The sequence below is a fragment of the Sesamum indicum genome, linkage group LG6 (genome assembly GCF_026168435.1).
Source record: "Sesamum indicum cultivar Baizhima isolate 11 linkage group LG6, ASM2616843v1, whole genome shotgun sequence".
Taxonomy (NCBI): domain Eukaryota; kingdom Viridiplantae; phylum Streptophyta; class Magnoliopsida; order Lamiales; family Pedaliaceae; genus Sesamum; species Sesamum indicum.
Window position 1 is genome coordinate 15,332,627 of NC_142662.1, and position 25,425 is coordinate 15,358,051.

At 29.9% G+C, this 25,425-nt stretch overlaps 2 protein-coding genes across 2 annotated transcripts; one reads left to right on the forward strand and one right to left on the reverse strand.

Moving 5' to 3' along the window:
• The first annotated feature begins 1,372 nt into the window (after positions 1 to 1,372).
• On the forward strand, positions 1,373 to 15,159 carry LOC105164416 (GroES-like zinc-binding dehydrogenase family protein). Its single transcript, XM_011083067.3, has 10 exons — positions 1,373 to 1,482; positions 1,632 to 1,768; positions 1,876 to 1,925; positions 3,683 to 4,011; positions 5,302 to 5,384; positions 7,270 to 7,345; positions 8,144 to 8,205; positions 10,771 to 10,866; positions 13,111 to 13,272; positions 14,610 to 15,159. The coding sequence occupies exons 1-10, from the start codon at positions 1,422 to 1,424 to the stop codon at positions 14,718 to 14,720; spliced, it is 1,167 nt and encodes a 388-aa protein (XP_011081369.1). The 5' UTR covers positions 1,373 to 1,421; the 3' UTR covers positions 14,721 to 15,159.
• Positions 15,160 to 16,216: 1,057 nt separating this feature from the next.
• On the reverse strand, positions 16,217 to 19,815 carry LOC105164467 (polyadenylate-binding protein-interacting protein 11). Its single transcript, XM_088882288.1, has 11 exons — positions 19,431 to 19,815; positions 18,840 to 19,250; positions 18,608 to 18,718; positions 18,432 to 18,476; positions 18,268 to 18,340; positions 18,055 to 18,167; positions 17,847 to 17,906; positions 17,701 to 17,748; positions 17,543 to 17,611; positions 16,625 to 16,686; positions 16,217 to 16,499 (listed from the first exon to the last, which is right to left on the reverse strand). Exons 2-11 carry the CDS (start codon positions 19,233 to 19,235, stop codon positions 16,442 to 16,444), a joined length of 1,035 nt encoding a protein of 344 aa, XP_088738414.1. The 5' UTR covers positions 19,236 to 19,250; positions 19,431 to 19,815; the 3' UTR covers positions 16,217 to 16,441.
• Positions 19,816 to 25,425: the final 5,610 nt, after the last annotated feature.

A 25,425-nucleotide genomic window follows, 5' to 3' on the forward strand; every position in this document is an offset into this window, starting at 1 on the left:
AGAGCATATGAATCTCAACAACTTTATAGGTCGTTGTAAAAGTTGTTCAAAAAATGTCGGCAATTTTGCCATGGTCATCAATCCATCAGATTATGTTGCAAAACCATAATTTTATTTTGCAATGGACATTGAGCATATCGCAATGCAATCAATAATTTCTAGGGACTATTCTCGTTGTAAAAATTCGTGGCAATATTGCAAAGGAATTTGTCAGTGGCAAAATGCATGGTATGTTATAAATTGTTGCAAAATCCGTGGCAAAAAAAATCATGACGGTGCAATGATTTGATTCATCTGTTGCAATAGCAGTTGCAAATAATTTGAGACGAATATAATATAAAAATCCGTTGTAATGTTATAATCATTGGAATCAGATGCCAGTTTGCAACGGAATGTGCCCGTGGAAATGTTTTGACATGAAAATTGCAACAACTTATGATAATTGCTGACCATCCAAGAGTTGACCATAATTTGCAACGAAAAATTACAACGGCTTATCCATTGCAAAAGTTTTTTATCAATTTACAATGGAATTTACCATGAAAATTCGAAAAAATGCAACTCCATTATAAAATCGTGGCAAAAATCGTTGGGAATTTGCAATGGAAGCATCCATTGCCCAAATTCCATTGCTATAAGATTTTTTTTTTTTTTTACAAAGTAAGTTAGAGCATTATATAGATTATGGCATACTGCATGGAGAATCTAAGTTATAGGCTTTTCTTTGGGGGTTGATTTTTACCGGTTGGTATATTATTTCTTTAATTCTTAATGAAACTTACTTCGCCAAAAACAAAAATAAATCATTTCGGTTAGATTAAAAGCTATAAATATCATAAATTTTATCAAAACATAATTTTCATGAAATTTAATCCCGAAAATGAAGGCAAGAGAAGAATAAAATAATTTCAATTATGAGTTTGGACACATCACTTATATATAATAGACATCGGATCCAATGTTTCATTTCAAACTTTATCATATCTTTTATCTTAATTAGCATATACACATTATGTGTAATAAAAAAATTCAACAAAATAAATAATTTAATTTTCATACACATCATATATTAAATAAAATATAAAAATATATAATATAATTTCGAATAAAAAATTCAATCCCATGTGTTATTACATGTGTCGTTTGAACCAATATGGAATTTTATACAATAAAAGTTGGAAGAAGAAAAAAACAAAAATGCACTGTCTATGATCATGGGTTGTCCAAACAAAAAAAATATACAAAAATGAAATTAAAAAAAAAATAAAAAGTCAAATTTATTGCCATGTCACCGCAGTAGACCCCCCCCCCCCCCCCTCCCCCCACAAGGTTCATTTATTGCCTATAAATATAATGTAATGAGACTGCTTCTCTATACAATTTGTCTGAATTCGTAGACTTCTTTCACTACAACAATTACAATGGGTAGTTTGAAAAGCCACATTTCAGCTGAGACCGTCGGAAAAGTTATAACCTGCAAAGGTACTTTCTACGGATATAATACGTAGAGTTCATCATCGTACGTATACATATATATATACGTATATGTATAGATAGCTAGGGTTTCGTCAAGAATCAGTTTGTGGAATAACTTTTACTTTTATTTTCTTTTGGGGTACGAAAAATTGCAGCGGCGGTGGCGTATGCGGCGGAGCAACCGCTGGTGGTGGAGGAGATTCGGGTGGATCCACCTCAGCGGATGGAGGTCCGAATTAGGGTTCTTTTCACTTCAATTTGCCATACCGATCTCAGCGCTTGGCAAGGACAGGTATATATATATATATATACATACATGTTCGCCAACTTCATCATTTACACATTCTCTCTCCTCTCTCTCTCTCTCTCTTGATTTGTTGCTTTTTGGATATATCGAAGAATGAAGCTCAGAGGATGTACCCTCGGATTCTGGGGCATGAAGCATCGGGGTAAGACACTATGCACACTTTGAAAATTTTCAGCATATACTGCACCTTGAATTTTCGTCCATGGGGGAAATTCTAATTCGAATCTAATTTGATCGAATCTGAACCAATTAAATAGTAAGTGTAGACTATTTATCGTGTGATCGATGCAAGAAATATGACCAAACATATAATAAGTACGATACACTTGCTCGACGATTGGTTTGGTTCGACTAAATCTGGTCCGAGCAAGAATTTTCTATGATCAGACATTTTTTTTCTTTTATTTGAAACGATGAGTTACTGTTAATTGAAATAATCAATTACAATTATTCCCGCCAAATATTAATATCTAGCAAAGTCAATTTTACAATAAAATCATACAATGATCAACAACATCACATAAATGAAATTCAAATTGCACCTACTATTACAATAGACAACACATGATTACACAATAAAACAACACCCCACACATACTGAGAAATTCGACCTCGACGAGATATATTTACGTATATATACATATATATATATAGTGCTCAAAAAATTAAAATTAATTAATAAAATAGGGAAAGATCAGCCCGCAGAATTTATTAATTTTAGGTGGGGAGATATAATTCAGAGTTCCGACGTAACTTACATATAAAGTTGAGGTTATATATACATATATAGATAAAGTGAGAGTGCGACTCTGATTTTATCTATCTGTATTATATATAAAGCGTGATGATCTCAAAAAATTATATATCATGGTGTGTTTTTTAATATATTTTTAAATCACCCGTATTTAAAAATGACTAGATTTTTTTTTTTCTTCTCTCCTTTATTTTTGTTCTTCTTTATTTAAGGTTCATATTTATTATATTTACCTATTTTTATTTCATGTTATGGTTGCACTTACCAAAAATTTCATACTTATATTAAATACTTAAAAAAATTATTGTATAACCAAAAAGACTTAATCATATTTATAATTTCATATTTAAAAAAAAATTAAGCTCGTGCGATGTAGAGGACGCGCGCTATTATATCGATTACATTAATTAAGTGAGAGGGATTTATAGTAATTAATTATCATCGGTTAATAACATTACGAGTACAATATGAATTTTTTTAGGCTATTTTATGTACCTCTACAGCTATGAAAGTTGTATGTATATGTATTACAGGTAATTTTTATAGTTGTAGAGGCGCATAAAATAGCCTTAAAAAATTCATATTGTACTGGTGCGTCTGTATAGACTAAAATATCCTCGAATACGCTTATTTTTCGGCGATTTTTTTTAAATTAAGTTAGTTTTCTGTCAATAATTCTCTATATTCATGCATTAATTCATTTTATGGTTTTTTTTCTTTCATCATTTAAATATAATAATAAAAATTAAAGGCGAAATTATATTTTTGTCCGGTAATTTTAGATTTTTAGCATTTTAGGTCATATAACTTACTCTATTTACACATTAATCAGTCATTTTTTTGACGAATTTAGTTCTGAATATCTCATGTTTGATTCTTTTTTAGTCTTGTGTTGACAATTTTAGTCCCCTTTCCACTATAATAGACCTCATTTTTTGGTCCTTTAAGTATGAGTAAGGACCAAAATTGTGAATACAGAACTAAATCGCCAGCAAAAGAACTAAATGTGATATGTTCAAAATTAAATTCATCAAAAAATAACTAATGTATAAATAAAATAAGTTATAGGATCAAAAATATTAATGGTATGGAGTGCATAACCTATGTTTTTTTTTTTTTTTTTTTTTGAATTGTGAACTAAAAAGGTTGGTGGAAAGCGTTGGAGAAGGGGTGAGGGAGTTGGAAATAGGGGATCACGTGGTCCCCATTTTCAACGGGGAATGTGGTGAATGCGACTACTGCAGATCAGAGAAGACCAACCTGTGCGAGAAATACAGGGTGAATCCGTTCAGGGGCACAATGGTCCATGACGGAAAGTGCAGGTTTTCCACCAAGGACGGCAAACCCATCTACCACTTCCTCAACACTTCCACCTTCTCCGAGTACACTGTTCTAGACTCCGCCTGTCTTGTCAAGATTGACCAAAATGCCCCCCTACGTACAATGACCCTACTCAGCTGTGGCGTTTCTACGGGTAAGCGTGTTTTTCTTTTTATTTGGAATACGGGTAAGCGTGTTACTATCTTGGAACCGGATGCATTTTATGTTCCACGTCATGTATTCTTTAGGATTCTTATAATATTTTGTTTAATTACACATAAATTCTTATATATTAAAAAATTATATTTAATATTTCTTAAATTTGCTATCATCTAATATACATAAATGTTTTTATTAGTTAAAAATTATTGAATTTAGTGATATTAACAACAAAATTAAATGAAAATCGATATTTACTCTCAATGGATATATTACTGACTTATTATAAATTAAATAATTTTTTTCGGCCTAAACTAGCTTTATAAAGTTATGACATACATCCTCACATGCATTAATATGTAAAAATATATAAATAGTTTGATCCTAAAAAAAATTAAATTTGTAATAAGTCAATTTAGAGTAACTATGAATTTTCATTCATTTTTTATTTTATTTTTGCTAATGCCCCAAAATTTAGTGAATTTTGACTAACCAGAAGACTTGTTTGTTATATGGAAGCAAACATCAAATGTACTAAATGTAATTTTTCAAATTATAGGGAGTTTTCGTATAATTACACCAAATCTCAGGGAGGACAGTATAATTATTCATATTTTATTATATATATTATTTAAACATCAGAAAAAATATGATTTTGTCGTTATAGTTAATTGCTACGGCACATCAATTATGTTTAATCATGGTAAATAGTATTGATTTGCCATAATTTTCAAGCCGTAATGATTTGTAGCATAGGAAATAGTCCATTTTTTAATTTTTTCATAGTAAAAACAATATTTTTTGTATAGGTGATATATATATGATGTATTAGGTGATATATATATGATGTATTAGCTATGGTAAAAATATTTGTTATAACTGGCAAATATTTTAACTACCTTCGTAAAAACCACGGCCAACAGCCGTTGCGTAGCCATGGTCAATAAATTTTTGCTACGACTATGTGCTATTAACCATAACAATTAGCTGTGATTAAATACTATGTTTCTTATAGTATATATTCAACGGCTAATTATTTAATAAGGGGAAGAGCCTTCCCCTTAAAATAACTATTATACTCGACAAAATATGAATTGTTCAAACCGCCCTTTAAATATATTTATTTTTCTCTAAATAACCATATTTTTGAATTCATTTAATAATTTTTCATTCAACGTGTTTAAATTAATTTTAATCAGTTATGTATTTAAATTTTTTAATAAAAAATTAAAATTAAAATTAAATTTACACACACATGGTGGTGTAATAGAAAGTTGTTGGGCAGGTCTAGGGGCAGCGTGGAATACGGCGGATGTGCAGAGCGGGGAAAGTGTCGCTGTTTTCGGGCTTGGAGCTGTGGGACTTGCGGTGAGTTCCTTAGCTTCAACTACATTTTTGACTTCTCAACTTGCTACAATGAAAGTTTCTGGTCATGTCCTCTACCATCGAGAAGATCCGTATGGGTCGAGGTTAAAATAAATGCTTATCAATTTATTATTAAAAATAAATAAAAATTATTTTTATTTTGAAAATATTTAAATTAAATTAATTTAAATAAAAAAATTATAAGCAGTTTGTTATCAATTTCTTCATTTTATGGTAAAACTAGGAAAAAAATGCAAAAATTTCCCAAATGATATTGTAAATGAGTAAATTAATTTCTTACGGGGAAGGGCGCGTAGCAATTTATCCCCTATGTTTTTCAAAATGTAACAGTTTATTCTGCTATATTTTTTAAAATGAAACAATTTACATCAATGTCTATGGAGGTAAATTGTTTTATTTTAAAAAACAGGGAGGTAACTTATTATCTTTTTCTTATAAAGGGGTAATTTGCTCGTTTGCAATATCACAAGGAGATAAATTGCATTAAACCCGATAAAATTATAAATTTAAGTTTTTTTTTTAAATACTCAGATTTCAACTTTTTTTTTTCCACGGGTAACTTTTATTTTTCAGATACTTTCAACTTTTACTACTACTTAACTTATAATTTATTAACACAACGAAAGTACAAATTGTTGCAAACATTTCATAAGATGGGCATTTGGGATTTAAAATATTTAAAAAAATCATACATAATACTGAATATTTTTTAAACTTATAAGACGTTATATCGTATTGTAAATATTAAAAGATTCGGATAAAATATGAAGACATATAAAATATTAGTAGTGGTAATTTTATAATCAATTTGATCGAAATTGAAGAATTTTTTTAAAATCTTAAAAGTAAGTCGGGAACGTGTTACTTTCTTTTAAAAATAATTTACAAACTCCCAACATCTTATTTTTTGGATTTTACCAATATTTTTCAACATCTAATATGCTTTTCAAATATTTTATAAAAATATTTTGAAAATTTTATGAACTCACCCCCAACACCTTCTAGAAATGTAATCTTATTACTTTTAAGTAAAGTCCAAATTGAATTTATTGCCTTAGGTCATAGATTTAGCCCTTTAATTAGGTGATGAAGTCATTGATGGACTTCTTGTCCTCTCTTATTTTTGTTGAATAAATTTCTTTGATATTTATAATTAAAAAAAATAAATGCATATTTACATATATATTTATTTATGCTCTACATATATATCGTACAAATACGAGACGCAAAAATATACAGTGTTTGGTTTTAATTTTAGCCCATCTTCGAACATGGATATTGTTTGTCTTGATTTATTTTGGAAGTTTTGGTAGTGATTTGAGATATTTTGAAACATTGCCTCATTCGTTTTTTGTCAGAATAAGTCTACACTAATTATAGGCCCTACAACTAAAAATATTATATACATACTCATACATATATATATAAAAGAGACATGATTTGACAATGAATAATAGTTTTTGTCTCCCACTAAACAACATCAAACATATCATACTTAGTTTATATTATCTCCAAAAACAAATCCAAACATACACGCTATCTCTAGCACATACTTATTTATCTTTATTTTTCTCTCTCTATCTCCACAGAACACACCAAAATAAGTTAATAATGAAAACAAACATAATGATAATGTCCAGTATAACATACGTGAGTGTTGTACGAAATAAAAAGGAAAAAAATTATTAATATATGTTTACTTGTGTTTTTTTTTAAAAAAATATATCATGTAAAGTATCTAAATATGTTATTATTTAATTAATTTTTTTTAAATATTGATATATATATGTACCAAATGATACAATATATTATTTTTTTTAAAAAAAATAATTAATTATTGACGTTTGGGAATTTATGAATTGTGAAGGTGGTTGAAGGGGCGAGAACAAGGGGAGCTTCAAGAATTATTGGAGTTGATATTAATCCAGAAAAACGTATCAAAGGTATGTATTTAAATAATTTAGCAAAAATTACATTAACATCCTTAAAATTAGGTCTAAATATATAAATATTTCATGCCTATCGTCAAATTAAATTACGTCCTTAAAATTTTGTAAATAGTCCCTCGTTGTTTCAAAAATTACCAATATCCCCTGAATTTTAATGATCGTTTAACAATTAGTTCAGTCCGTTAGTTTCCATTAAGTTTACATTAATTTTCATAGTGAACTAGCCGAAATATCCTTGTGGATTAAGAATTATAATTTTATTATTTTTTAAAATTATTTAATTTTTTATGGACTAAGTGGTTAATTTTTTTATAATTTTTTAATTTTTTCCAATTACCCATCCAATTTTTTTTGTATATTTTTATTTTTATTTTAGAAACGAAAAAAATACAGTAAGGGCAAAGTTGCCAATTTTATACCTCCATCTAAGGATTATATAATTTTATCAAACATCGGGGGGTATTTATAATTTTTCAGATAACGAAAGGGTATCCATAATTATGCCAAACCTCAAAGGAGATCGTCGTAATTTATCCTAATTATAAATACACACCGTGTTCAGTAGTAAAAGTATATATAAATACCTTTGAGGTACGTTACGATGAGGAGATGTAACTATAATTTTTCAGAGGATAGAGAATATATGTGTATTTAAATCTTACCTTAAAATAATGCAATGTGATAGATCTACATCTCATATATTATTAATTACACACAATCACTTCATTCACCCAATTATTTTATGATTTATGATACTCTATTTTTTATTTAATATTATAATATTTGGGACAGGTGAAGCAATTGGGATCACAGACTTCATAAATCCCAAGGATTTGGACGTGCCAGTGCACCAGGTCACCAATTATTTTCCAATAATAATATTTTATATATATATATATATATATTTCTGTCATTTCATCTTATCTCATCTCATCTCATCTGTCTTCAATATTTATTTATTTAAATATTAAGTCAACTCTAATAATTTATATCTATCTGTTGCATTTAAATATAATGAGTCAGAACTTATAATAAAAGAATCAGAGTAGATAGACACAAAAGACATACACAATAGACAAAAAAAGATAATATTAGAAAAAATTGCAGTGATTATATTAGAATTATCACTAATTATATGGATCAAGTCATAATAAAGTTTATTTTATATTATGATAAACTTTTATAATTTTAATAGTGTGAGAGTTATCTTTTTTTTTAATTTTTTTACTAGTAACAAAAAAATTATGTATATATTGTCGCTGTAAACAATCGGTAACATATATATCGTGACAGTAAGTATAATTATTATATATTTATGTTGTCACTAAGAGTTCATTCGGTTTAATGAAAAGAAAGGGAAAGTGAAAAGGCGAGGAAAAAGTGAAAAAATAATACATAGTGTCGGTTTTATTTTTGGCCCATTTTCGAGATGGGCTAAATATGGTAAATGTTTGTTTTGATTTGTTTTTTGAAGTTTTGATGGTGTTTTGAAATAGTGCTTCATTTGTTTTTAGTCCAAATAAGTCTATATTAATTATGGGCCCTACAACTAAAAAATTATATACATACTCATACATATATAAATATATATAAAAGAGACATGATGTGACAATGAAACGTAGCTTTTGTCTCTCACTAAATAACATCAAACATACCATACTTATTTTATATTAATCTCCAAAACTAAATCCAAACATACACACTATCTCTAACACATACTTATTTTTCTTTATTTTTCTCTCTCTATCTCCATAGAAAATACCAAAATAAGTAAAAAATGAAATCAGACATAGTAGTGTTTTTTTTTAAGTTGTTTGATATGATTGAAAACAGAGTAAACTTCAAATTCTTCCCATTGTTTGGTACGAGAAAAACAGATTGAAAAGGATAGACTAATTTTTAAGATTTTACTTATTAATATACGTGTGTTATTAGCGGAAGAAATAAGGGTAAAATAGACTTTGGCACCTTGAACTATTCTTGATCTAACATTTACCCCTAAAATTAATTTTGGAACAATATTGCCCTTACATTATATATATATATATAGTTCAAAGAATTTATTTTTTTGATTATTTTGCATTTTAAGTTTAATTAAAAAAATTTAATTGAAACATATGTATTTTAATTATAGTGAAGTAAAAAATATAATTAGTGAGTTAAATAACATAAAATTTACTATATTTTAAGGAAAGTACCATAAATACACAAAAAAATTTCATGAAAAGTTTTAATTAATTTGATAATAAAGTTATTAACTATTTATTTTTTAGATAAAAATGAGATTACATATCAATGTTTTTGAATATTTTTTTTAAAGAATATGATAAAATATATTTATTCATTTTTTTATAAAAATATTTAATTTTGATTAAGCATATATATTTTTCAATTATTTTTTGAAAAACATATACGAATTGTTGGTTATATTATATTTGTTATGTATCTACTATATATATTAATTTATACTCTATTTTAGTTTAAATTCTTCACTCATTAAAAAAAATAATTGATATTGATTTAATGTGCAAAATACTAAAATATAATTAGAATAATATAATTGTTCAAACCATGAGGGGTCTTTTTATCCAACCAAGGGTATAAGTGGTAAATTTATTAATTTAAGGGGTAAATATTACATGAAGAATAGTTCAAACGGAAAAATATATTTAAATATAAAAAAGGGGCAAAGTGAAGATTATGCACTTAAAGTAATTCCAAAAAAGACCAAAAAATTAGGCCCACTTGCACAATAAGCAAATGTCACACACTCTCCATTAATTTCTGACGAATAGGGAGTTTTTTACCTATTTTTTTTTTTCATACAAGGGGTTTTTAGTTAAATTTTAAAAACACAGGGAGTGCTATGCAATTTACCCTGAAAATAAAATATGTGCTTTATTATTTTTCTAGTCGTATACTTTTACTTTTCCCCTCAATTTCGGATTGAAACAAAATTGGACAGCGAAAGACTTTTATATACATCTAATTTTATTTTATTTCCCCTCGATCTATTCACTCTAACTAAATACCAATTTTTTTTTGAATATTTCTTTTTACTGTCATTTTTGTTATACGCTCATTTTTCATTCCAACCAAACAAGCCGAGCTATCACTATTACTGTATCATTAATTTTCTATGATGACAGCCTTATGCGTTGAGATTTCTTTTTTTTTTTTTACTAATCATTATATTTGATAAAATTAAAATTATTATCACTTTATATATATATATATTCGCAATAATTTTAAAATTACTATGCAATATTTTGTCAATAATATTTTCTTTAATTATAGGGATACTAAAATTATTAAACTTTTTATGTTCTTTTCCTCAAAATTAAAATTTGAAAACCATCATTTTTTATATTTTGATTTCGTTATATAAATTTCTAATTAATTATTAATTATGAATGCAGAAAATAAAAGATATGACGGGAGGAGGTGTAGACTATAGCTTTGAGTGTGCAGGAAATTTGGAGGTTCTCCGCGAGGCCTTCTCCTCCACCCACGACGTAAGTTTATTTATTTATGGAGTGAATAGCAATTTATCCTTCTGTAATATTAAAAATAAGCATATTGTCTTTTCATGAAAAAAATATAGTAATTAACTCTTCCGTACTTTTTAAAATAAAACAATTTACCTCCTTATATAGGAAGGTAAATTGCTTCATTTTAAAAAATATAGGAAGATAAATTATTGTATTTTAAAAAATATAGGGAGGTAAATCGCTATTTGTTTTTTCATAAGGAGGTAATTTGCTCATTTACAATATCTCAGGGGGTTACTTGCAGTTTTTCCTTTATTTATGCGTGAACTATATCGATATTTTTTTAAATTATGTCCAATTATTATAAATATTATTTATTTTTTTTATAAAATTAGTCGTCATAACATATTGTTTCTGTATGTATACAATAAATTATTTTTATATTTGAAAATATATTATAAATAAAAAATATTAATTATCAATTAATTAATATCTGTTTAAATTAATAAAATTACGTGGTCCCAATATTATTAATTTATAGAGATTTTTGTGTATTAATATAATCCTTGCTAAAAAAAAAACAATCCACACTAGGATTATCCTTCACCCGTTATGCTAATTAAATAATTTTTTTAATTAACCTTAAAAATGAGGTTAGTTTTAAAATTTAATTACCATATGCATTTATACAATCAATTTATAAAATTATTAATCTAAATGTCGTAATGATAATTAATTATGCAACCGTCGAGCCAAATGAACTTTTATCTATCTTCTTGTTGCTGCTTTAAATGTAGTATCAAAAGTTAGCAGTATCATATCATTTAGGGTAGATTATAACTACATTTTTTAATTTTTGGCATAATTATGAATACCCATCTTTGTTTGAAAAATTATAAATACCCTTCAAATGAAAAATAATTATATAATTCCTAAACGGTGAAATGGATATTACTATTTTACCTTCATTATTTTTTAAGAAAAATAAAAAAGTCTGAAAAAATATAAAAAAATTTGAGGGTTGGTATAATAAAGTAAATGTACTCTGCACCCCTGAATTATGCATTTTGTCTCATTTACACCCCTAAAGTACGAAAGGAAATAAAAATACTCCTGATAAAATAATTTGGCATTGATAGGATAAAAATGGCCTTCTCACTTACCCCTATACTTTTTTTATTCTACTTCCTAAAATATGTTTTATTAAAATATATCCCTCAAAGTATTTTTAGTGATTTAAAATTTTACTCATATTTTATTTTAAAATAATATTTATAATATATAATTTTTTTTATAAATTATGGAACACAAAAAATATTTATAAGCTCAATAGATACAAATATATTTTACAAAGTAAATAAATTATTTTAGGAAGTACATATAAATATATGTGAATACAAAATGTATTTAATATTATAGAAAAAGTATGTTATATAACTTATAAATTTTTATTCAATTATATGTCCATATAATAAAAATATGTCATATTATCACTTAAAAAATATAGAATATTATGCATAATTTTATTATAAATTTACATATTTTACAATATATATTCGATGTAATATTTTAAATATGTATTGATAATTTATTTTTTAAAAGAATTCAGTATATATAACAACACATGCAAAAATTATGTAAATTTTTTACTAGTTGTGTAAAAAATAGAAGAATTATAAATTTATGGAGTTTATACAAATTCTGTACTTAGTATAAAAATTATAAATTTTGGGTAGTGTTTATGTTAAATAAAAAAAATTATAATTATTCCAATTATATTTAGAAGTAGCAGAGATATTTTAAGGGTGTAAAATAAGGGTATTTTTATCATAAAAAGATTAATGTACATCATGATGGGCCGTTTTGTTACGTTTTATAGTTCAGGGGGTGTAAATGTATTTTATAAATAGTTCAGGGGTGCAAAGTATATTTATTATTTAACCCTATAATAAATAATTCATATTGAATATTAGTTTATAAAAATATTTTTAAAAATTATAATATATATGTAATTATAATTTATAATATAAAATGATATTTTGGTCAGTTCACCATAAAAATTGGATGGAAACCTAACGGAACGGGCTCGTTCTTAGACAGACGTTAAAATCAGGGAAGTATTGTAATTATACCAGACCTTAGGGGATGTGGTTGAAATTTATCCTATTATTTAATAAATATATTTATATGTATATATATTATGGTGGTTTGGAGAGAAAAAGAAAAGGTAATTATTTATCTATTTAATGTATGATTTTGATGATGCAGGGTTGGGGCCTAACGGTAATTTTAGGTATACATCCAACACCACGATTGCTTCCTCTCCATCCGATGGAGCTTTTTGATGGAAGGAGAATCGTGGGATCAGTGTTCGGTGATTTCAAGGGCAAATCTCAATTGCCTCAATTTGCCCATCAGTGCGTCAAAGGGGTACGTATTCACACATATTACTCTCAACACACTACTTAATAATTAAAAAGAAAAAAGAAAAAATAAAAAGCAAAATAAATAAAATAAATACATATATTCTTTTATATTATCATTAATTATATGTATTAAGCGATAATAATTTTAATTTATTCACAATTAATAAGTTTCATAATTTTTTTTTCGATAAATGTAAATTTCATTAAGTAAAAGGGGCACATAAGTACAATACAACAAGTATCAACTAGGTGGATTTCTCGACAGGCAAGGAATCCACCATAAACTATAAAGTGCACATGTACTAACAGCATAAGAAAGTTTAACACTAAGAATCCTCTGTCGCAGATTTTCAATAATAAGTGTATCCAAAGTTTTCACTAGCAAAAAAATTAGCAGATAAAATATTGCGCATAAAAATATTACTATAAACAACTAGTGATATATGTATTGTTACGATCTAGTGAAAATAATTATTTTTTGTCACTATAACTGCGTTATTAATTGTTTATAACGACAACTTTTATGCACAATTATTTTTAATAAAATAATTTTATTATTACAAAATATAAATTATTATCACTTAATATATATATATATATATATATCTTTAGAGATCTCTATTATTCTTTTGTTACACTGACACTTAAATTGTGTTTGGATCAATGAACTATAGAAAAAAAGAATTTAGAGATAAAAAATTTAAAATGATAGAACCCAAAATTAAATAGCTTTCTATGTATAGTAATAATTTGAAAACATAACTTGAAATGGCCAATAAAGAATTTATGATTCATAATAAATAAATGGGTAAATTACATCGAAATTCCCTTAAGTTATATCTGATTACATAAATACTTCTCGTTTTTTGTAAAATTACAAGTACACCCCTTGAAATTGTAACTATAATTTACATTATATTGGCACCACCACAGGGTATGTACTTGTAATTTTACAAGGACAGGATGTTGGTGTAGTTGAACCTGGTCTTAAGAATATCGATTTAATTTACCTTAAATGAAATATATGAGGGAAAAAATGTAATGACGTTGACCTCACTCCATATATATATATGTAAACTGTATATATCCCTTCATAAGTATAAAATTATACTTGAGAATGATGGCTTCGTCATTAGAATTTTCGAAGGAGGTGTAAACGTAATTTCAAATTTTTTCCAGGAGAAGTATAATTTGGTATTTTTAAAGAAGATTTAAGTGTAATTAACGATATATATATATATATATATATATATATATTGATGAGATTTGTTATTAAGAATTTGAATTAAGAGGTTGCAAAACCTCTGATCCAAACACAAACTTGAATGAAATGATATGCAGGAGGTGAAGTTGGAAGAGTTCATAACTCATGAGATGCCATTTTGGAAGATCAATGAAGCTCTGCAGCTACTGATTGATGGGAAATCATTGAGATGCCTTCTTCACCTTTGATCATCCATATGTTTTATTTGGGAAAAAATGCAAGCAACTCCTTGTGATGTCGTAAATGAGCAGATTACTCTCTTATGAAAAAATAAATAGCGATTTACCTCCCTATATTTTTAAAATACAACAATTTATCTTCCTATAATTTTTAAAATGAAGTAATTTACCTCTCTGTATAAGGAGGTAAATTGCTTCATTTTAAAAAATATAGAGGGTAAATTACTATAATTTTTTAATAGAGGAGTAATGTGCTCATTTTCAATATCACGGGATAAATTGATATTCACCCGTTTCATTTGGTTTTCAGGTCATGCTATGTATGTGCTTGTAAACACACTTTAATTTTTCATTTTGCTCTGTTTCTCTCTCTCTCTCTCTGTGTGATGTGATACAAATAGAATAATTTAAATAAGTTGGGAAATGGAAGATTACTGTTTTTTTTTTTTTTTGTAGTGCCCATAATCCTTTTTCCTTTTTCAACAACATAAAATTGACTTCTTTTTAGACAAATATTGCTTATATGTTTTTCTCCAAGTCTGAATATTTGTAAAAAAAACAAATCTTATAAAATAGGATAAATTATGATTACTTTTCTTGAAATTTGATATAATTACGGATACTTCTATTTGAAAGATTATCAATATCTTTTGATTTTGATGATTGTCTAACAATTAACCCAATTCGTTAGGTTTCTATCTATTTTTTGTAGTGAACTGATGAGAATGCCCTTATGAACTAAAAACTCTAATTTTATTTATTTTTTTGATTTCTTTAATGGACTAGGTGGATAGTTTTTTTTTTATATATAATTTTTCAAAATTTCCATCAACCGCAATTTTTAATTTTTTTAAACAAAAAACAAATACATTACGGCAAAGTTGACATTTCATAGCTCCATTTAAAAATTACATAATTTTATCAAACAACAATGAATTTTCACACAACGGAGGAATATTTATAATATTTCAAAACTCAGATAAGGTCGTTGGTAATTTACCATATAAAATATTTTTAAAATTTACAAGAAATTATAAAATTCTGTAATTTATTTATAAAATCAGCATAAGATCTGGAATTAAAATGTTAGGCACTTACAATTTCTTTGAAAAATGAGTGAAATACTAGTCATAGGTATGGCAACACATATCAAAATTTTTCATAAAATGTGGGTACAAGAACAAAAATGATATATTATAAACTTATAATCTCTTCAAGAAAAGGGGTGAAATACCGGTTGTAGAAATGGCAACACATATCAAATTTAGCTATTGGGTTTGGGTGAGCTTATGGACTTTTCGAGATATGTTATAAGATGTTTGATAGCTCATAAGATGTTGAAAAGTATCTGGTGAGAGATAAGTTGGACGGCAACGTGAAGAGGAGAACCTCAAACCACACAGATTCAAGTATTCGTCAAATACTCCCAACTTTTACCTCTTAGAACTGATTGCGATGTGCAGCATTAAGTATGATACAGCCTAAACATGAGCTCAAAGAACTGATTGGAGAAAGCTAAGCTTGGGTGTATTGCTCATAAGTTTAACGGTTGAGGTTCATATTCCTAATCAGCACTTTGTTTAGAATGCTGTAATTCAAAAGATACGTTGCTAAGAGCCCTGAAGTTTCATCCACATAGACGCTGAAGATTGCTAGAAACAGAGAAAATGTAAATCCACAAGGATTCAAATACCAAAAACATCTTTACATGTGGACCGGCAAAAGCTGCTTCAGTGAGATGGAGGATGAGGAGTTTTTGGGCGAACGGGCGTCTTTGAAGGGCTTACCCTGATAACAAAGCGGCAAACACCAAGAAAGACTAATTAAGACGAGAGAAGATTGGGGGCATCAACGCTTGTCAGTCGTTATGGAAGTAACAAAAGATGAAAGCAGATGCCAGGTAGTAAGCTAACCTTATGGGCAGCATGCCCAAAACAACACCGCTACAGTTGAGGGCAGCAATTGCACTTTCCGCCTGCGTGATGCATATCGGATACAGAGTTCGTTAAGTGGCTATGACTAGTATACAGAAACAGCCTAAATTCTTTGTTGATATAAATTACTGCAAAGTTTCAGGATGTAAATGCTCTATGTAAGAGATATTGCGAATACAGGCATTGCAAACAAACATACATATCATACCGGACTATGCTAACTCAAATTCCTTGACTAGCCATCACATGATACCTATTTACTTAGTAGTTGGGACTAATCGGTTTAGTCTTTTCTTCACTTCAATGATCTCAATGTAAATATATCCACTTATTTGTTGGTCCATTGTGTAACAATCAACACCAAAAGAGTGAAACCCCATCCATAATGGCATCAGAAATCTTAAGTATTGTTTCCATCAGCTCCGAAAATATGTCTCAACTCTTCCAAGTTGCCCATTTCAGATTCCATTTAGTATGACATTTGTAGATTCTTTTCTCTTCGTCCAGCCATATATTTCTTGAAATCTAAACCCGAAAGCAATATGGTTTTGTTAAAATCTCAGTTTAATTTGAATAGAAGTACTCTGAAGAATGAATGCAGCAAACATTTCCCACTCAAGTAAGCTAGAGTAGCTACCACTCTATGTAATTGATAAGAAACCAATACATTTCACCATTTAAACAGAAGCACAATGATAATTTGCCGACTGTAGAACCCTTTTTAAGATTCCACCACCTCAAGTACTTCTTAATCAAAAGCTACAACCCACAGAATGCCTGACAGAAGACTATGGATGCTAGCACAACAAACATAATGGAACCAGAGGAAAATGAGACTGTGAGTGCTACTATCCACATGGAAATTACAAACAACGTGACAGAGAGAAGAGCTATTACCACAGCAAATTCCACAAAAGCAATACGTGAAGAATGGTGAGAATCTCCGAGCAGCCTCAAACGATAAACCTTTATCAACACAATTTGTGAAACCAGTAAAGCTTGCATCAGTCCAGAGATAAAAGATTAACAAAACTGTTAGACGTATAATCATGTACCTTCCCACAAATAGTTTCAAAGAAGAGTTTCACGTCTGCTTGAGAAACCTGAGCAAAACAAGATAAGTAAATACCATATTCTGGAGTTTCATGTTTTCTTCTTTCTCTTGTGTGGATTGAACCAAATAGCATTGCTGATATGATACCTTCTTGTCAATGTTCGTAACATACACTGTTCTTGAGCACATCTCACGCTCATCCACAGTCTGATGTTAAAAGGTATATCATGAACCAAAAATGTGAAGAAGTTAATTTCAAACAAGTGCAAATGCATATCGTGAACCAAAATGTGAAGAAGTTAATTTCAAACAAGTGCAAATGCAAAGCATCACAAAGTTCAGAAAGTAATCCCACCCTAGGCAAGAATGTAGGATTAACAGGCGCAATGGCTGTCCTGGATGGCAGCACCTTCACGGGGTAATATCCCAGCATGGTTCCTGACAGATTCAAAGCAGCATGGGCAGCCTCTGCAAGACCATAAATTGTATGAGACTCAATATTTAAGGAGTAGAAATTTCCGATTAGAACAAATGTGAAGCCAACAAAAACAAGGAATTCATAGATAACCCTCATCAGTGAACTCCACAAAAGCGAAACGAAGGACGGAATTCGGGTCTCCGCATATGCGGCAGTCCACAACCTTCACATGAAACAATACAGAAAACCTTTAAGGGAAAAAGAAGATAGCAGCAAAGAATATTGTTTACATTTATAGAAGACTAGAGCATCACCTGCCCACAACCAAGAAATAGTGCCGCTAAATGCTCTTCAGTAATCTATCCCCAAATACAACCAAAATGAACACATTACCATAAGCATTTGCTGATATTAAACTTATTCACCTAATCCATTCTTTGAAGACAAATGGCTAAGGGAAAGAGTCAACGGCAAGAACAAAGTTATCTACCTGATGATCAACGTCAGAAACATAAACAGTCCTTCGAATAACCTCTTCACGTTGAGCCATGCTAGTTCGACTATTCGTCCTTCTCTTGGCCTGATGATGAGCATTCTTCTTCTACATTTCCGAGAGAGGGAAAAAAAAAAAAAGAAAGAGAAAACCCATCAACAAAAACAGAGAATCAAGAAACAGGAGGAACAAAAATTTTGGCTCAAAAGAATTGGTAAGAAAACAATACCCCTCTTCGGCCCATGTTCCCATCGTTGTTAGAAAATCCATTCAAATGCATAACATCAGCAGCAGCAGTGCTTTTAGAAAAATATCCACCATCTAAGTTTATCTTCATGGCCATGCTACTATTAGCAAATGATGGTGGAACAAACTCCCGAGCCATGGGGTTGAGCTTAGAGAACAGTTCTTCCAACTCCCTCATCTCCCTCTTAAACACCTCATCCCCCCCATTCCCACTCGTTGGCCTCTGCTGATTGTGATCGTGATCGTGATCGTGATCGCTCTGCTTCGTGCTAATGCGCGCCTGAGAGTGGAAAGGGGCCTGAAACTGGTCTACCTTCACCGACGTCGAACTATCATCCTTTGCTTCTCGTGAAGACCCATTCTCCATAAACACCACCATCTTCGATCAGAAAAACTGAAACAAAAAGTACCAAAGAAAAAATCATTCTCTCGGTTTCATTCAGAAACACAAGAAATCATGCAAAACCGAAGAAGGGAAAGAGAAAGAGAGAAACCTCTCAGTACTTCAGCAATAGATACATACAGAACAAAGAAACGAAAACAAACAGAAAGGAAGGACCTGATCAAAACTCACCGTTTGAAACAGGGGTTCGACAAATGAAATGGGAGCAGATACACAGAGAGCTCTAGCAGGCAGAGAAAGGGCTGAAACGAAACAGAGGCAATAATGAGGACAAGGACCGAAACATTGATGATGAAGATAGAGACAGCAGAGGGATGGAATTATAGGGATGGCGTCGTTCGCGTATATTTCAACTTTTTTCAAGAATTTTCAGCATTTGAACTCCTGGGATGGTTGCAAATGAGAATCTATGGTGGGAGAAGGATAGGGATAGGGAGCGGGACACGCGGCGGGCCGTTGTTGGGGAACGTACGGCGGCAGTGGTGGGTAGTGGCTGCGGCGCAGTAGCAGGACCAGTCCACCAGCTGTTGGCACTCGGCAGGCCTTATTATGCTGTTACCTCTTCTGGGCCCAACATTTTTCCCCTGCCAAAATTCTCCTTTTTCTTCTTTAAGCACGTAATAAATGAAGATTAAATATATAATATTTATTTTATTTAATATGATTAATTTATTATAATGAGTATTTATTTTATTTAATTTTAAATTCAATAAATTTATTGACTAATTTAATAAATTTATTAATTTAGTATCGATATAAATTATGTAATTACTGTTTTTATAAAAAAACATTTAAGAGAAATAAAAAGGAAGAACTTCCTTTTTTTGTTTTTTGATTTGAAGAACAAGTAAGAATAAAAAAATGGTATATTTTAAATACATTTGGATGGAAAAACTTAGATTTGAATGAAGTATTTAGAAAAATTATTTCAATGCCTGTATTAAAAGAAGGTGAATTACATTTTGTAATTTGAACTATGTCTGTTTTTATATTTTTTTATTTAATTTTTTTTTTGTGTGTCAACTTAATATTTAATTTTATAAAATTCGCACTTTGCCATATATAACTGTCTTTTTGTTGATTTTTTTGTCGGAAAAATATCACATGCTCTGCATATGTGAAAAGTATCATATCATATAACTCTTAAATATCACATGTGCACTGCATGTGATTTTTTTAGACAAAAACTTGGTTGAAGAACAATTATAAATGGTAAAGTGTAAAATTTTATAAAGTTGAGTCAAAAAAAATTTAGATGCCAAAATGTAAAAGTAATTATAATTCGGATGGCAAAATATAATTAACTCTTAAAAGAATTAGCATACTTTCAATTGCTATACACAAAAATATGCTATACACTATTTGCGAGCATATAATCAGATAGACATATTTTTGAAAAATATAGATTAATATATGGTTTAAAAGGATCAAATAATTAATCTGGGTGAAAGTGGGGGGATAAATATGATACTGTACTGATGGTTGAAAGATGATATGGACCATTTAAAATAAATAAGTAATTATTTATTGGTGAAAATATTTAAGAGTATAATCGATATTTTAAAACTTGATGTTATAATGTCATAAACTGCTAATTGTGAATGAAGAGTGACTTTCCTTTTTATATTACTGTAGGTTTAATCCATTAATATTTCACAATATATAATTCAAAATAAAAATCGGCCATATTTAAAATCATTTTAAATATGGAATTATCCAAATACAACAAAAGAGAATATTTAGCTTATAATGAAATAGATATGCAGAAAAAAAAAGTTAGTTGTATTAGTTTTTGTTTTTTTTTTTAATTTCTCTCTTTTATTATTAATGTTATATAGATTTTCTTATTAAGTTATATCAATATTACAAATTGCTTTTTCTCCTTTCTAGTAAATTAACAAAATCTAATGATATGAAGAGGAAAAAAAAGAGAGAAGGGAGAAATACAATTTTGGTTCTCGAATAAAGTTATTTATATAGTTTTACTCCTCAAACTGTTGGTTTTTGGCGTTTTTAGTCCTTTCCGCTAATAAAAACGTTTTTCAATCACTGATTAAAACCCATTGTCGAATCGTACTCAGCAGAATATGGAGGTACTTATGGCAGAACATGCCAATCTGTCATAATAAATTGATAGACGGAACTGCCATGAAATGACTTATTAGTAGATTAATAAATCACTTTGGGATGACATATAAATCACACATCCTAGATCAAGTAAAGACTCTGGGTTTTCAACAGCTACTGCTACATCCATTTCATGGAATTGATGATCTTTCAACAATACCCTCGAAGAGATGGCCAGTTCAAAATGTTGAACAACAAAGTTTATTGACAGGAAAAAAAATCAAGGATCTCTTTCTCTTTCTCTATCTCTACCCTCTTTTCATCCCTTTCCCTTTCCCTTTGCCTTCCCCTCTCCCTCTCCCTATCCCTCTTGTCTATTTTAGAGGTGTGCAAAAAACGGTTAAACCAGACCGAATTGAATTTTTGGTTCAGATCGAAAACCAAATCGAAAATTTCAGATCGGTCATCGGTTTCTGTTTTAAAAAAAAATTGATTTTGGGTTTGATTTTTTTATCACCGTTTTAATAACCGAACTGAATCGATAAACCAAACTTTTAAATAATATATTAAATAAAATATATTATTATATGTTGGGATATATGACCTAATGTCCACAAGCCCACAAGACAAGGCCCACGAGTCTCACCCACTTGGCAAGACCCATCTCTATTTTACCCGGCCCATACCCGGTACCCGACCCACTACTCTATCTATTTAAGTTCTAACCTAACCCTAACAGCATTTGGTCTGTCTCTCCTTTCTTAGTGCGCCGTAGTTTTTCTCCCCCCCCCCTTTTCTTCTCTTCTATTCCCTCCATGGATTTGCTGAGATCCTCCTTCTCTATTCTTCAGCGGAGAAGAATAGAGAAGGAGGTGGCTTTCCTAAGCCAATATGATAGCTTATGGAAAGCCACCATAACCTTCTATCTATGTCATCCCTTTGACCCCTATAAATGGGGATTTGCCTTTCAACCGAAATACAACAATATACAACTCACCCTCTCTCAAATTTTCTAGTTCTAAGTGAACAAAGAGTGTGTCTCTGTGATCATTCGGTGAGGTTGTTGACGGTGGAGTAGCTGTGGGTGTGAACAAGTGGAAAACCAAGTCTTCTGTGACTGTGCTTTGTGGGATACCATTCCAGATTTGGTTCTATCTGAGCCGTCCTTTTCTTTTAAATCTATAATTTTTTATATTAAGTGTTTTGTATTTTTGTTTATTCTCTTGGTCTGTAATCTAAGGAGTTTCATACTCCATTATTATACCTGTAATAGTTGATAGGTATTTGTGAGAAAGAGATATTGTTGAGGGATTTCCATGGATTTGTTGAAATCCTTCTAGGGGTGGGCGAACGGGTCGTGTTTTTCGGATCCCGACTTCACCCGATTGGGTAAAGACTAAACGGGTCGGGTTTCTCGGATATTTTTACGGTTTCGGGTTATCCGAAACTCGAATATTCCCAATCGGGTTCGGGTTCGGGTTCGGATATTAAATCACAACCCGAAAAACCCGACCGGTACCCGATTGAGAGAAGGGCAAAAAGGAGTACGATTGAGAGATCGGGTATTCCAACCAAAAGAATCTCAGAAAACCTAGTTCTAGCCGCTGCTACCCGTTTCTACTTCCTCTGCTACTATCGTTGTTGTTGGTGCCAAAGAATCTTTGAAAACCCTTCTAGTTCTAGCCGCTGCTACCCGTTTCTACTTCCTTGCTAGCTGCTACTGTCGTTGTTGCTTCCGTTGCTGTTGTATTTGAGCTCTAAGGTGAGATTAACAATCAATAAAAACTCAATCTTTGCTCAAAATTCCATGCTATTTACTGATTTTCTTTGGGTTCTTTCTGTTTATGATCCATTTTTGGTTTCTTGATTGATTGGTTGATTTTCTTTAATATGTGTATTGGGTTTCATGTGGGTTTTAGTTTCAGTTGTGTTTGGCTCTGAATTTTGGGGTTCTACAGTCGATCATTGATGTAAGGATTTTGGGGTTTGGTTGATTTTGATCATGGTTTTAAAGATGTGGGCTTTTGTTCATTGTTCTTCAACCTGGTCACTGTCTTCTAGTGCTACTGTCTACTACAGTAACTTGTGTTTTTCTATTATTTGAGTCTTCAGTTTTGCCTTAGAACTCTCTGTTGAAGTAGAATCTTGTGGTTTGTTCAGCATTATTTGGATGCAATTTAAATTTAACTAGCTTGAGAACCAATTGTTTTGTTATAGTTGTAGCTAAATTTTACTGTGTCTTTTTGCAAATTATTGTTAATAGATGATATGGTATAGAAGTTAATGTAAGCTTTTGTTGATTTTGCATCTAGTTTAGCTGCTATGGATAGTTGAATATTATTGCTTCTATTGACATAATTCGTAGAGAAGCAACTAGTTTTACTGTGAGTTCTTGACCTATTAATTCATATAAATTTATTTGGTACTATATATTTCTTATTCAGTAGTATTTTATAGTTTCAAAAACTTAATCTTCTGTGTGCATACAAGATTATCTAATCTTGAAAATTATATAATGAGAGATTTCATACAGCATTTCAACTTAATATATAAAAGGAGTGCTTTGGGGATACTTTTTATTATTAGTATTTAATTCAATTTTGTTAATCATGAGATGCTATAATTGTATCCACTACCATTTACAAATTCTATTGTGTACACTCTTTTTCAACTCTATTAGTTTTTAGTGTATTCTTATATACTTTTTTTGTTCTTATACTTTGTAGATTGGAAACATTGACTTTTCAATATATTTTTCATTAATATGGATGGAATTGGAAGTCACCCACAGTCTCAGTCTAACTCGTCACCAAATGCTCAAACCATAAATATGGATGGATTGGAAAATCAAGTTAGTGGTGATCATCTTGAGAATGTTAAGCATTATTTTGATGATAATATTGATAAGGAGTTGGAGGATGAGGAGGAAGATGTTTTAGGTGATTCTAAAAAAAGAAAAAAGAGGGTAGTGGCTTCTAGATCACCGTATTGGGATTACTTCATTAAATTTCATTGTGAAAAGGATAATGTCCAAAAGGCTAGGTGCAAATATTGTAGTAGAGAGATCAAAGCCGATCCAAAAGCACATGGAACTAGACATTTGAAGAACCATTATGAATCTTGCAAGAAAAAATCCCAAGAAATCACCAGAAATCAAAATAGATTGTCTTTTCAACCAATTCGCATTGGTGATATAGATGCCCCTCTTGTTAATTGGAGATTTGATCAAGACAATACTAGAGAAGCTTTGTGTCACATGCTGGTTGTGGATGAACTTCCATTTAAGTTAGTCGAACATCCTGAATTTAGGCATTTTTTGTCTGTTGCATGCCTGAGGTTTGCCATTCCATCAAGAAGAACAATAACAAAAGATATTTTCAAAATATATGTGAGTGAAAGAGCAAGATTGAAGTCATTTATTAAAGATCATGCTCAATGGGTTTGCATTACTACAGACACTTGGACATCTATTCAAAAAGTCAATTATATGTGTCTGATTGCTCACTTTATTGATGATGATTGGAACTTGCACAAAAGAATTTTGAACTTTTATCCAATTATCATTTAGTCGTATTTCTTCATCATCTTCCTCTTCAGCAGGGACATCTATGTAATATACTTATTATGAGGCGACTCGTACATTCACCATAGAACAAGAGTTCAGTATGTACAAATCAGGTGGAAAAAGGGATCGCGTGAAATCAGAATTAGAGAAATATCTTGATGAGGATGTTGAAATACATAGAGACAAATTTAACATACTAAATTGGTGAAAAGTAAACACCCAAAGGTTTCCAATTCTTTCCAAAATGGCTTAGGATGTATTGGCAGTTCCAGTCTCAACTGTTGCCTCAGAATCCGCATTTAGTACTGGTGGACGTGTTCTTGACACTTTTAGGAGCTCTTTGTCTCCTAAAATAGTGCAAGCACTTATTTGTACTCAAGATTGGATACGAAAAGACTCCAAATCAATTAGAATTGAGGAGGATTTGAGTGAACTTGAAGTAGTTGAGAAAGGTACTTATTTATTTTTTTTCTTGTATTTTGATTATTGTTCAATTCTATGTATTTTACTTATATATTTTACTTGTCTAACTAT

What these genes read in the sequence shown, in the direction of transcription:
- LOC105164416 (XM_011083067.3), top strand. Translation starts at nt 1,422, where the DNA reads ATGGGTAGTTTGAAAAGCCACATTTCAGCTGAGACCGTCGGAAAAGTT. An exon ending in TTGGAGCTGTGGGACTTGCG is followed by an intron (nt 5,385 to 7,269) that starts GTGAGTTCCTTA and finishes TGAATTGTGAAG; the next exon opens with GTGGTTGAAGGGGCGAGAAC. An exon ending in CCCATCAGTGCGTCAAAGGG is followed by an intron (nt 13,273 to 14,609) that starts GTACGTATTCAC and finishes AATGATATGCAG; the next exon opens with GAGGTGAAGTTGGAAGAGTT.
- LOC105164467 (XM_088882288.1), bottom strand. Translation starts at nt 19,235, where the DNA reads ATGGTGGTGTTTATGGAGAATGGGTCTTCACGAGAAGCAAAGGATGAT. An exon ending in TTTCTGACGTTGATCATCAG is followed by an intron (nt 18,477 to 18,607) that starts GTAGATAACTTT and finishes ATTTGGGGATAG; the next exon opens with ATTACTGAAGAGCATTTAGC. An exon ending in ATCCTACATTCTTGCCTAGG is followed by an intron (nt 17,907 to 18,054) that starts GTGGGATTACTT and finishes TTTTAACATCAG; the next exon opens with ACTGTGGATGAGCGTGAGAT.